We start from the raw sequence: 13,692 nt of genomic DNA, 5'->3' as shown, positions 1-13,692 counted from the left end.
AGGTTGACTACCGCTTCTTTGTATATATTTGACCGTTGCGGAATGCAGATTCACAAAACCATTATAAATCCAATATTCTTAGGTTTCAATCCAAACAAATTGGTTTTCCAAAAGACACATCACACATGCATATACGCAAAATATATTTTCATTTGAAATAGATATATAACTTAAATAAATTAGGGTAACTTACTAGTTATAGATATTTTCTGTTGTATACATCATCTCTTTCGACTAGTGCATGTTATATAATGAAAGATATATATAGTATCACTTAATAGTGTGTTAAAGGAATATATTGATCTGAATTTTTGCATGCAATCCTATTTCTCTAAAGAATTAGTGGAGCTGATGCTCTTCGCAAATGATATTTCATGTATGTTACAAATAAATGTGGATTCGAACCAACGTACGTATAACTTCCTGCAATCGGAGTGACTTCATCTTTCTTGTTCTTTCTAAACAATATATATGTTAATGTACATTGCTTAAACAATGTTTCTCTTAATCGAGTTAGAATCCGATTGTCTTGTTCATATATATATATATGGGGTTTGTTTACACGTATTAATTTATAGTAAAATCAAAACCAATATATATATATATATATATATGATTATTGAGGCTAGGTATGTGTGTGTGTAACAGTGTAAGGTTTGTGATTCCCAATCCAATAAATGCATGCACACATACATAGATGTATTTTTTTTTTTAATATATTAGAAAAAATATCTTATATATCTAGTGTAAATAATCTATGTACCATTGAAAGAAATTAGACCAAGCACTTAGAGTTTATCAGTTTCAAATAATTTATAGCCTATAATTAATGCTAATCATACATATAAAAAAATGGTCAACCCCAAGGTGCTTAATTTAATCTAATGAGGATCAATCATACACATATATCTATATATGCACACATAACTTCATTATATAAAATGGAGCATCAAACAAAGAAAGAAAACTTTTAATAAGAGAACATAAAAACACAAGTAAGCTAAGTGAAATTTAGCAAATAAAAATCATAGTCAAGAGAGAACATTATATAATGTACGCACTCACACTATATAGCTCACTAGTAGCACAAGTAGCAAACTAGCAACTGACTGGTTTTCATCATCATCATAAAAAACACATCGTTATAATTCTTATTGTTAACTTCTGTAAAATAAAAAGCCATTTCAACGTACGTTAAAATCCTGACCTAGCTTGAGCCCAACCATAAGCTTCTTGGCCGCTCATCTGTCCACCTCCGCCACTGCCGCCACCATTAGAAACTAGATTTCCAGGCATATTATACACTGGAAGTCCTTGGTTAGCGTCGCCTCCACCACCACCGCTGCTCAGCGGCGAACCTCCGCCTCCCAGCTGCCCTGGAACCACTCCTCCGCTGCCTCCACCGCCGCCTCTCTCTGCTGCCTCTTCCTCCTCCAAAGGCAATCTCTCGTAAGTAGCGTTAGAGAACGTGGCCGCGATCAGCATCACTGGACCAGCCGCCATCAATGGGCCAACCACGCTTCCTCCAACAACCTGACCTTGACCACCGGCTAAGTAAATTGTTAAACCGGTGGAACCAGGTGGAGCCGGTCCTGGCAAGAAAGAACCGGTCAAAGAAAGAATCTCAAACCTCCCTTGCAAAGCCAAAACCGCCGCACCACCAGGAGCTGCGGCAACCGTAGCCGTCGATGGTTGACGGAGGGTGACGTTAGCCACAGTGCCGTTTCCGCTTAAGATGCAGATGCCACGTTGACGCCGCCTGGCGAAAGTAGCTAGGGTTTCGATGACGTCAGTCCCACTAGCGATCTCCATGACATGGCTCTTCAGAGCATTCGGGGAATCGCGCGTGACGAAGATCGGTGGCTTTGGTTTGTTCTTAGAACCAGCAGGGCGTCCACGTGGACGGCGCGTGGGGGCTTCTACGGCTCCTTCACGTGGCTCGTGGTCGTCTCCACTCAAGTTGTCTCTATCGTCGTCGTTGTTGTTATCGACTTCTTGGTGATGATGATGGTTGTTATGACCTGAGTCCATGGCCATGTTCATGGAGATGTGGAGATCTGGTTTCTTTAACTGAGAGGAACCGGGCGGTGTCGTTTCGAGGCCCGAGAGGTTCACTTGTCCTGTCCACCATGGATTCGCCATTAAAGCCCTAGAGAGGTTAAGTTCTGATCAGTATATATTTCAAGAAGTGAAACCCTAAGAAATAGAAGTGATTTTAGATCAGGAAGATGAAGAAAAAAACGAGAAACCTAAAAGAGGTGATAAGATTTTTCAGATCTTGATTTCTTAACACTTTTACAAGTTTTTGTGTTGTGAGAAACACAAGACAAACTGACGAAAGGTTAATTAAAAGAACACGACAAAGAATGATACTAAGCAAGAAAGAGAAAATATGTAATGTAAGCTAACTTATAAAATAAGTAGAAGCATATGTAGATATATCTTATACATCATACATACGTATATACGAATAGGCGTCTATAAAAAAAGTATATACTAATTAAAACAAATCCCACAACTCAAGGCTTGAGAGAGTGACATAAATATATTTAAGAAAGAAAAAAAGTCGTGTTACAAATAGACTATACAATATGCATTGTACGTTTTCTTGGTAAAATTTTTAATGACATTGTTTTGCAAAATGATTTTGTCATTTGAGGGAAATTTTGTTAATTGGCATTTGGCATATTAGATAGTATTATAATAATTGGTTAAGATAATTTTCTTTAAACCTGTCATTTTGTATTTTGTCTTTTTTAAGTTAGCGTTATAATTGATGTGTGGGGTCGAGCGCCGAGGTTGAAACTAATGGGGCGCACGATCGTTTTCCCATTACACTGATTTTATTTCGAAAGTTGAATCATAAGGTTTTTTCGAATATAAAACTTCTGTATAAAATAATATCTATGTAGTGTTCATTGGATCGAAATATATATATAAATCGAATCTACGACAGCATATATAATTGGATACTTAAAGGAAATGACCTCTACTGAAAACTTCACACTGCGTATGTGGACGTTTCCAAGTATAAAAGTTACCAAGAAAACATTATATAGCATAATTGAAAATACATACAAAAACATTATAACAAATGATTTTCGGTTTCCAGATCGTTTTCAAACTTCACGATTGAATACCATATATAGTTTTAGTTTTCCCTTTGAATAGAAGAATTTGCTTCCATATTTGATTACATAAGTCCTCTAAATAACTTCTTATAAAAAACAAAAGCACAATTTAAACTGAGTTTGACACTGCTTATACAAATAGGTATGACTTTTAAATGTTAAAACTCATTTCAGGTTACGAATAGTGTATTTGGTGGGAATAATATAGAGTATATGCATACACGCATGCATCGTATAGAAACTTCACTAGGAGATTATGTATTGATGGATCAAAAGCATAATTATTAAAAGTTACGACTTACTAGTTATCGCAAAAATAGGTTTTTCTAATTAATGTATCTATATCTCAGTGACTCCTCTCAACATGGCAAAATTCACCAATACTATCTTTGCAGCCACTGAGGCACCTCCATATCATATTATATATTATTAGCCATTTGTCGAAGGTAAAGGCTAATTGCCTTCTATTGTTACTTAGATATGCATGCATATATTGTATTTATGTATATATTAATATATACGAAATTATATTATGTCCAAAGTAAAATTAAATTATTAAAATTTTACAAGTCGTTTAGTTTTAGTCTGTTCTAATACTGTTCTTTTTTTCCCTACTCAACAACTCTCAACTAAAACATTATATATGTATAAATATAGCTAAAACATTATTTGTTGATTAATTAAATCGAGGTAGACAAAAAAGCCAAAGGGTGGTTGAACTCCTCGGGACTACATAAACAAACACACACAATAATGAAACAAAAAGAATTAATAGTGTAAAAATAAACTGTATACACCGATTGTATGATTTTGTTTTTGTGTTCTTTACTACTACTATTAAACTTTAACAAGTCTTATCTCTATTATCATTAATAAATTTGTAAAATTAGAGGTACTTTAGTTAACACTTGTGGCACTAGTTGATGATTTGAAAGCTCTAATATGAGTCTTTGAAGGTATGGAATTCAATGGTAAGAGACTACAAATTACCAAATAAATCATCCCAATTCCCCCACACAACACAGTCACAATATCGTTAATGGGTTACGTTTAACTAATTGGGCCGAGAATTACGTTTAACTAATTGGGCCGAAAATATATCATAAAAGGCCCAAAAGGCGAACACAAGTCAGTTTAGGCTCCTGTCTTCGTCTCCGTCGACAAACCGGAGAGAGAGAGAGAGAGAGAGAGGAGAGATGGCGGACAATTTATTCTCCGGGCTGCCACCTCCTTCGTCGTCGGCTCAGCAGCAAGAGCTACCAATTTCTCCAATATCAGACGAGTCGAAGAATGAAACTTCCTCTTCAGCTCCGACTCTGGTTCTCAAGAGTGCCCTGAAGCGATCGAAGCCACATGAATCTGCTGTACCCAATGTTTCAGGTTAGCTTAATTTTAATCTGAATTTGATTCGTTTTAATAACTTTTTGCTCTTTGATTTTGGCGTCTCTTCTTGTTTCCTGCATTGAACTCACTTCTTCAGCTTTCTTGAAACCTCTGTGTTACATTGATGATTAGGGCTGTGAACTTAAAAAAAAAAACCCTAATTTGGTATCAACATTAGCCGTTGGTTTTATGTAGTCTTTCTCTTACTGATCTGATTTAGTGCTCAAATGTCACAGCTCCTCCTGTTCTCAAGAGCGCACTTAAGCGATCAAAACCAGCAGTATCTACACCGGAACCAGAACCAGAACAAGAACCGGAAGGTAGTGTTTTAGCTACTTGAACTTATACGCTTCACAAAGTTATAATAAGAATGTAACCATCAACTTGTGATAAATCTTTAATATGTCAGTTGCAGCCCCTAAAAAGCGTCTACAGTTCAAGACATCAACTGATGCATCAGAGGAACAAGTGATAGAAGCGATGCAGAAGATAACATCTCACATCAAGAACCCTTCCAAGTTTTCTAAAGCTTCAAAGCTTGCGATACGGCTGATCCAAGCTGGAAGTGTGAAGCCAGAAACAAGCAGCTACTTCATTGCTATACTTGAAGCTGCCATGTCGTCTAAAACTCCTTGTACAGATCGATTGGTTCGAGCTGACTTTCATGCATTGTTCACAGCAGCACAAGATGTTGTCGAGGTAAACACATAAAAATTCATGGTTGAAGCTATTGAACTAATTCATTAGAGGAGAAGGGGCAGTTTTTTATGAAAGTTCTTATCTTTTGTTTTCAATCAGTGCCTTGATAAAAGCCAGAAGAATCTGTTGACCATATGGACATACAAAGCAGTTGTGGCTAATGACCTCTTCACTGATGACAGCTTTATGGTAAGAACCTCGTGTACCTTAGTCTCTGACTTATACCAATATTTTGGACTATGTCTGGCTTTAGTTACTTACATTTAGAATATAGATTGCCTCCTTCACTGTGTTATGGATATTGTTGTCTTGATAGTTATCCTCTGAGGTTGTCATAATGTCTCATTTTTGTATTTTCGTTTAGTTTTCCAAGACTGCTACTCGAATAAAGGAGACTATATCTGATCTTCCAGTTGCAACTGAGGAGGATGATGTGGAAGAAGCAGCTATTCTTGAAGAAGCGGCGATGAAGGACAACGGAGATGGCCAGACAACACAGGACGTGGCTGAAGCTGCTTCAGCTGGAGATAATGAAAATGTCGAGTCTGATCCCTTTGGACTCGAAGCCTTGATTCCCAGTTCCGGAAAGAAAAATTGTAAAACAAAGATAAGGAGACCAAATGAAGATGCAGATGCCGACGAGAACAAGAGGTTTCTCAGGTCAAAAAGAGAAGCTTTGATTACATGCTTGGAGATTGCTGCACGCCGTTACAAAGTTCCATGGTAAGAACGCTTCCATGATTCACATGATCCATTGAACTGAATATATACCATTGAACTTGTTATAATGTCACAACTGCGAAATTGAGGAATGATTGGACTAATTTTCAGGTGCCAAACAGTTATAGACATACTGGTGAAACATGCCTTTGAGAACGTATCAAGGTTCACATCACAACAGAGACAAGCAGTGGAGAAACTCTGGGCTTCTGTTCGTGAACAACATCTCCGTAGGAAGCAAGGCAAATCAGTCACAGGAAAACTCGACGTGACAGCTTTTGAAGCGCTTCAGGATAAATACGCCAATGAGAAAATGAGCATCCGGAGCTCAGTTGGAGCTAGCGGTGAACGCCGTGCACAGCAATGGCTCGGTTAATAAAACATTTACCAAAACAAAAAAGTCTGATTGGTAGGATCTTTTACACTAAGACATGAACTAGAATGCAAATAGAGAAAATCGTGCTCTGTTTTCTGATTGTGTCTTGAGAACAAAAAGTTTCCAACTTTATCCAAAAATTTTACATGATTATATAACTCAGTAATCTGTTACAGGATAGGATATGGGTATTGATTCTATATATCAGTCCCAGTTTTCATGACTCGTCTGCCAATCATCATCATCTTCTCTTGGCGGCCTCACCACCAACAAAACCATCCCTAAACTCTTCTTCACATCTCTCGCCTTCAGCTCAGATCCTTTCTCTAGCTTCAGTCCATTCTCAGCTACCACGAGGTAATACCCGTCATCAGCCTCCACCACATTCCTCTTCCTATCTGTGACAACCAGTAAAGGCTCCTCTTTTCCGTCCCAAGGCAGTACTTTCCTATCATCCCTGAAAGAAACAGCTACACCGCCTTTCCCAATGGCTGCCACTGGGTTCCAAGCAGGAAGCACAACCCATCTCCTCCATCCTTTCTCTGCCTCAACCACCTTGAAATCTCCTCCAGCTATGATCTCCATGGGAGCTTCAAGAATCTTCTTTTCCCCTTCCGATGCTTTGCAAACCGGCAAAACTATCACCGAGCTCGCTCCTGCTACTTCTCCAAACTTAAGCCTCACAACCGGAACACGAACAGCTACGACTTCCTCTTTCTTCTCGTTCACCTTATCTTCATCTTTCTCCCCGTAAAGATCCTTGTTTAACTTGTTCTTAGCCTTTTCCGATTGAGCAACATCCAATGCTTGTAGAAGCATCGTGGTCCTCTGTTCCGATGGGTTCTTGTTCTCTCTGCTCTGCCTGTAATACAAGAAGGCGAGACAATCTCCTGGTAAATTGTAATCAAAGTCCAACCATCCAACGTCTCCACGTCGGCTAGGGTAATCCTTGATGGCTCGCGCCAAATCCTGCGCGCCTTTCGAGTCAATACTGCGATCGATGATGAACTTGGCCGCCGCAACACGCTGCGTATTGCTGAGGAGACGGATCTCGTAGAGAAGCTCCTCACCGCCGGTGTCGAACGCGGCGATGAGCTCCGGCTCATGGAGAGATTGAAGAATCGAGTCACGAACTTTAGCGCCGACGATAAGACGGTTCTGTTCGATGCTTGTGATACCTGTGAGCTCTTCGATGTTTGGAGGAGTTAAGCCCTCGGAGTAGAGAGAAGAGATGAGCGGTGCGTATTCGAACCAGAGAGCTAATCGACCGGAGAGGACTTCGATTTTACCGGCGGAATCGAGTGAACGGAACTGAGGTGGAATCGGAGATGACGGTGGTCGGAATGGTTGGTAAAGCTGTCGCTTTGCCGGAGGGTTTTTGGGAATCATGTTGGCTGAGCCTTTTCTTGGTATCATTGAAGCGGTTACGGTAAAGGAAACGGTACGTGGTAATGGAGTAACGGGTCGGGTATTCGGGTTAGTGAATAATCCATGAGTAGTGGATTGTGTGAATGGCGAGGATGAGATTGAGGATTTGAGAGAAAACATTGTAAGGTGAGTTGAGTTGAGAGGTGTTGCAGAGTGTGAAGACGAAGATGGTGGTAACGTAGTCTTATCTCGAACGATTGTGACAAAACCAACCGGTTTGGAAATGGATGTAAACCGGATTGGGATAAATCGTATATTCCTTTTGAACCAAGAAAAAGATATTTATCCTAGTCGAACCAAGAAAAAGATAAATAACAGTTATAAAATATTATCTTATAAAAAAATTTATATTACTATAAAGGCAAACTTTTTTTTATTTCAAATGCACAATTTTAAATATAAAATTAGTTGTTCTAAAACTTCAAATCTTGATAAAAAGAATCATCAACTTCTTCACGTTCTTCCACTATTTAAAAGTTCATTTTTATACTATCACACAACTTTTGCCACTTTTCTAGTAAAATTTGTATAATTCATGAAAGTCAACATAGTCACATATTCACTTAATTATTGATACTTTCATGGTATACTTATTTGGTTTTAGATTCACACATATTGAAACTTTTCAAACCAAAATCGTTAATACTACAAAATTGTAAATTACTTGGAAATAAAATAATATAAACAAATGTATAGCTAATAAAACATGTGTATTTTTCGTTCATTTTTCTTCTTTAAACCACAAAACTTGACTCAAACATTAAATAACAGTCTTAAGATGTCAATCTTTTTTTGTTAGACCCAAAAATAAAAAATTTACTTAGAGAATATCAATTCATCTATAAAATCATACACAAAAATATGTTTTACAGCTCATAAAAAATAAAAAGGACAACCGTAGATTAATAAGATATTTTTAAGATATTTAAAAATTGAATATATAATATTTAATAATACCTAAAATTTTAAAATTTTAATAGATATTAAATATTTATAATATTTTAAACTTTAGATGTAGTTTAAATATTCATAACATTTTTAATTTTTTAGAGTTAAATATTAATGATAAAATTTTAAGTACTTATAATATTTTAAACTTTCTATGAAGGTATATATAATATTTTTAAAGTTTCAATATTGTTAATACTTTTTAAACTTTAAAAAAAAAATTAAAATATCATAAAAAAAATTAGAAGTTTTAATTTGCTAAAATATATACTAATTATAAAGTTATATAGATAAACTTTAAAAAAAAAATTGCTCAAATAAAAAACCAAATTAACCTAAATAAAACTTTTAAATTTGGACGCTTGATAAATCAAGATTCTTGCTCATTTGTAGTTGGAAGCAAATTAGTCTTATATATAATGGTTCTCAGCTATTGTCAAATTTTTTTTAGCTGATGTGGAACGTTGTACATATACTTATTTATAAATATTTTAATATATAAATTTTAAATAATTTCAAAAATGTTAATATTGAGAGAAGTCTGATCCCGATTAGTCGTTTAAAAAAAATCTGAATATACAAAATTCTGAAAATTTTAAAAATGTTAAATAATAAAGTGGCTAATCCCTATTGGATGTTAATAATATAAAAATTTTGGTAAACTAGAAAAATGTTAAATAATGAAGTAAATAATCCCTATTGAATATTAATAATATAGAAAGTTTTATAAATTATAAATATGTTAAATAGTAAAGTGGCTAATCACTATTGGATGTTTAAAATCCTAGGTAAACAGCTTTAGGAGCTTTATAAATATGTAAAATATATTTTCTTAAATTACAAGTTTTTATTTTACTAGTTCAGAGAAATTGTTACACCCATCTAATATTTAATGATGCGACTCGATTAGCATGGTGACAGTCGGATATAGTGTATATTGGTACTTTTGATTAGAAAAAAAAAAAGAATAAGATAATTATAATATAATTTTATTGCATCTGTGGTTCTCATCATGGCAAATCAAAAGAGAAAAAATAAAAAAACATATCAATACCAATGCTAACTGTAAAGATTAATATTGATTTCTTTGATCACATAGTGTAACAACATTTGTTTTTGAAAATATCAGAAGTAGCACCTTGTCCGGATGAGAACCCATTCTTCTTACAGTTTCTCTTTTGGTTTGATCTTTGCATGTCCATCAAGTCACCACACATGCATGAATATCATATACATTCATATATAGATTATAGATATATCAACGTTCTTTACTTTCAGATGATGAAACTTATATTAGTAAAAAACTGCATAGAAATAAAAATGTTACTTGAAGCCAAGACATTGAAACTCGACAAATAAGTTGTTAAAAGTAAAAATATCACTGAAGTCTTTGTGATGTCCATTTTCTTCCTTGTAGTATACTATATATCAAGTTATCAACTATAATGTAGAATAATATTAGATAAATATGTTCTGTAATTTCTTAGATTGTAAGTGCAAGCTCTATTTATAGGGCATTTAGGTTTTTGTGGTTCAAAAAAAAAGGTTTACAATTCTTCTTTTTTTACCATTGATGCATCTTTCATAAATACTAATAATATATTTCTTAACATTGATTGCTCTTCATGCATATACTAAACAATATTTTTTTTCTGACTAGATGATATTTTTATTTTTATGACTATTTTTACATACAAAACTTTTTTTCCTTTTTAAGTTTTTTAAAAACCAAGGTTAACATTGTTTTTAAAAAAATAAGGTTGACCGGAACATAGAATAAAATCATATACTAACTTTATCGAAATATCTGAGAATCATATACAAGTCTAGAAAATATTTAGAACTCCATTTTGAGCAATTTCATTGTAAAATAGTAATTTCCACCATATCCATGCATTTGATGAATTTGTTTGGTGAAATTCTCCAAGTTTTAAACTGGTTTTTACTTTTTAAACCACCCTCCTAAAGATAATTTATTTAGAATCGTTTACAAAATGTTTTCAAACAATCTGACCATCCAAATCGAGTATACCGCACACATCAATGCACAATGGCTCAACTACGTTGACCATCCGAATAAAGCATACAAACACATCGATGGCTCATCTCTCCTTACTCGCTAGCACTAATTAAACTAAACATGTCAGGTATTGAAACTACACCATATGCCTTCTTCTTTAGGCGATTTGAAAACTTTTATATGAATATGAACATCATCATGTTGGATATATAAAAGTATGCATCAGAGTTTGAATGTTAATTAACCATAAGCCAATTGTTTCATATATTACAGTATAAGCAGATTCTCTTAATTATTTCCTCCATAGCATTTACGAACAAGAATAACCTTGTATAGATCAATCAACTCTATTAGAATCGAGCATACATTTATATACATTGCCACACTCTTAATTTACTCTAATTAAACCCTAATCATATCGAAACCACATAGCTGCAAATAATTAATTGCTTTTGTGATAGTGATTATTGTGTAATTGTTTTTAAGTCTCATTCCCAATATGGTTAGAGTATTTCGTTTTAAAATAGATATGTATTTGTGCATAGTGATAGTTGGATATACTGAAATAGAGTGTATACTTGGTACTTTTGATTAGAAAGACGTAAAATAAAATAATTATATTTTACTTTTATTGCATTTGTGGTTCATCATGGCAAAAAAAAAAAACATATTATCAATGCTAACTGCAAAGATTAATATTGGTTTCTATGATCACATGGTGCAACAACATTTATTTTTGAAAATATCAGAAGTAGCACATTGTCCGGATGAGAACCCAGCCTTCTTACAGTCTACCTTACATTTACCATTTCCGTACGTTGCCGAACAAGTAGTCGGGCACATATCATCGATTCTTCCTGTTGGTTTGATCTCTGCATGTCCACAAAGCCACCACACATGCATGAATATCATATACAATCATATATAGATTATAGATATGTCAATGTTCTTAGCTTTGAGATGATGAAACTTATTTATGTCAAAAGCTGCATAGAAATAAAAATGTTACCTGAAGCCAAGATATTGTAACTCGACAAAGAAGTTGCCAATACTATCAAAAGTAAAAAGGTCACTGAAGTCTTTGTGATGCCCATTTTCTTGCTTGTAGTATACTGTATATATCAAATTATCAACTATAATGTAGTATAATATTAGACAAATCTGTTCTGTGATTTCTTAGATTGTAAGTGCAAGCTCTATTTATAGGGCATTTAGGTTTTTGTGGTTCAAAAAAAAGTTTACAATTCTTCTTTTGTTACCATTGATGCATCTTCCATAAATACTAATAATATATTTCTTAACATTTATGGCTCTTCCGCGTATACTAAACAATATTTTTTCTGACTAGAAGATATTTTTATTTTTATGACTATTTTTACATACAAAACTTTTTTTTTTAAGTTGTTTAAAAACAAGGGTTAACATTTTTTTTAAAAAAATAAGGTTGACCGGAACATAGAATAAAATCATATACTAACTTTATCGAATTATCTGAGAATCATATACAGGTCTAGAAAATATTTAGAACCCCATTTTGAGCAATTTCATTGTAAAATAGTAATTTCCACCGTATCCATGCATTTGATGAATTTGTTTGGTGAAGTTCTCCAAGTTTTAAACTGGTTTTTACTTTTTAAACCAACCTCCTAAAGATAATTTGTTCTACAAAATGTTTTCAAACAATCTGACCATCCAAATCGAGTATACCGCACACATCAATGGACAATGGCTCAGCTACGTTGACCATCCGAATCGAGCATACATACACATCGATAGCTCTTCTCTCCTTACTAGCTAGCACTAATTAAACTAAACATGTCATGTATTTTAACTACACCATATCCCTTCTTCTTTAGGCGATTTGAAAACTTTTATATGAATGTGAACATCATCATGTTGGATATATAAAAGTATGCATCAGAGTTTGAATGTTAATTAACCATAAGCCAATTACTTCATATATTACAATATAAGCAGATTCTCTTAATTACTTCCTACATAGCATTTACGAACAAAAAAAACCTTGTATAGATCAATTAACTCTATTAGAATCGAGCATACATTTATATACATTGCCACACTCTTAATTTACTCTAATTAAACCTAATCATATCGAAACCACATAACTGCAAATAATTAATTGCTTTTGTGACAGTGAGATTATTGTGTAATTGTTTTTATGTCTCATTCCCACTATTGTTAGAGTATTTCTTTTTAAAATATATATGTATTTGTGCATAGTGATAGTTGGATATATTGATATAGAGTGTATATTTGGTAATTTTGATTAGAAAGACAGAAAATAAAAAATTATATTATACTTTTATTGTATTTGTGGTTCATCATGGCAAAAAAACAAAACAAACATATTATCAATGCTAACTGCAAAGATTAATATTGGTTTCTATGATCACATGGTGCAACAACATTTATTTTTGAAAATATCAGAAGTAGCACATTGTCCGAATGAGAACCCAGCCTTCTTAGAGTCTACCATTGATGCATCTTTCATAAATACAAATAATATATTTTTTAACATTGATGGCTCTTCTCCATATACTAAACAATATTTTTTCTGACTAGATGATATTTTTATTTTTATGACTATTTTTACATACAAATCATTTTTTTTCCTTTTTAAGTTGTTTAAAAACCAAGGTTAACATTTTTTTAAAAAGAATAAGGTTGACCGAAACATAGAATAAAATCATATACTAACTTTATCGAATTATCTGAGAATCATATAAAGTTCTAGAAAATATTTAGAACTCCATTTTGAGCAATTTCATTGTAAAATAGTAATTTCCACCATATCCATGCATTTGATGAATTTGTTTGGTGAAATTCTCCAAGTTTTAAACTGGTTTTTACTTTTTAAACCACCCTCCTAAAGATAATTTGTTAAGAATCGTTTATAAAATGTTTTCAAACAATCTGACCATCCAAATCGAGTATACCGCCCACATTAATGGACAATGGCTCCGCTA

General features: G+C 33.8%; 4 protein-coding genes across 5 annotated transcripts; 1 reads left to right on the top strand and 3 right to left on the bottom strand.

The window, feature by feature from the left end:
* LOC104744561 (AT-hook motif nuclear-localized protein 19) lies at positions 946-2,429 on the bottom strand. The gene is made up of 2 exons (XM_010465635.2): positions 2,250-2,429; positions 946-2,149 (listed from the first exon to the last, which is right to left on the bottom strand). Exon 2 carries the CDS (start codon positions 2,140-2,142, stop codon positions 1,195-1,197), a length of 948 nt encoding a protein of 315 aa, XP_010463937.1. The 5' UTR covers positions 2,143-2,149; positions 2,250-2,429; the 3' UTR covers positions 946-1,194.
* LOC104744559 lies at positions 4,266-6,467 on the top strand. Of its 2 annotated transcripts, none has more exons than XM_010465633.2 (6): positions 4,266-4,511; positions 4,751-4,834; positions 4,930-5,213; positions 5,313-5,402; positions 5,578-5,936; positions 6,045-6,467. In XM_010465633.2, the coding sequence occupies exons 1-6, from the start codon at positions 4,328-4,330 to the stop codon at positions 6,307-6,309; spliced, it is 1,266 nt and encodes a 421-aa protein (XP_010463935.1). In that variant the 5' UTR covers positions 4,266-4,327; the 3' UTR covers positions 6,310-6,467. The 2 variants fall into 2 exon arrangements, with proteins under 2 accessions (XP_010463935.1, XP_010463933.1); XM_010465631.2 differs by having other exon boundaries at positions 4,924-5,213.
* LOC104744560 (rubisco accumulation factor 1.2, chloroplastic-like) lies at positions 6,414-7,922 on the bottom strand. Its single transcript, XM_010465634.2, has one exon. The coding sequence runs from the start codon at positions 7,855-7,857 to the stop codon at positions 6,514-6,516; it is 1,344 nt and encodes a 447-aa protein (XP_010463936.1). The 5' UTR covers positions 7,858-7,922; the 3' UTR covers positions 6,414-6,513.
* On the bottom strand, positions 11,354-11,854 carry LOC109129287 (defensin-like protein 43). The gene is made up of 2 exons (XM_019237118.1): positions 11,715-11,854; positions 11,354-11,577 (listed from the first exon to the last, which is right to left on the bottom strand). Exons 1-2 carry the CDS (start codon positions 11,797-11,799, stop codon positions 11,417-11,419), a joined length of 246 nt encoding a protein of 81 aa, XP_019092663.1. The 5' UTR covers positions 11,800-11,854; the 3' UTR covers positions 11,354-11,416.

This window comes from Camelina sativa, chromosome 15 (genome assembly GCF_000633955.1).
Source record: "Camelina sativa cultivar DH55 chromosome 15, Cs, whole genome shotgun sequence".
NCBI classification, from domain to species: Eukaryota; Viridiplantae; Streptophyta; class Magnoliopsida; order Brassicales; family Brassicaceae; genus Camelina; species Camelina sativa.
Note: the sequence above shows the minus strand (reverse complement) of the source record. Positions and strands in the feature narration are given on the sequence as shown.

Bases quoted from the DNA above. Each gene is read 5' to 3' on its own strand.
- LOC109129287 (XM_019237118.1), bottom strand. From the start codon at position 11,799: ATGGGCATCACAAAGACTTCAGTGACCTTTTTACTTTTGATAGTATTG. The intron at 11,578-11,714 runs GTAACATTTTTA...GTGGACATGCAG, and splicing joins TTACAATATCTTGGCTTCAG to AGATCAAACCAACAGGAAGA.
- LOC104744559 (XM_010465631.2), top strand. From the start codon at position 4,328: ATGGCGGACAATTTATTCTCCGGGCTGCCACCTCCTTCGTCGTCGGCT. The intron at 4,835-4,923 runs GTAGTGTTTTAG...TTAATATGTCAG, and splicing joins ACCAGAACAAGAACCGGAAG to TTGCAGCCCCTAAAAAGCGT. The intron at 5,403-5,577 runs GTAAGAACCTCG...ATTTTCGTTTAG, and splicing joins TCACTGATGACAGCTTTATG to TTTTCCAAGACTGCTACTCG.
- LOC104744560 (XM_010465634.2), bottom strand. From the start codon at position 7,857: ATGTTTTCTCTCAAATCCTCAATCTCATCCTCGCCATTCACACAATCC.
- LOC104744561 (XM_010465635.2), bottom strand. From the start codon at position 2,142: ATGGCGAATCCATGGTGGACAGGACAAGTGAACCTCTCGGGCCTCGAA.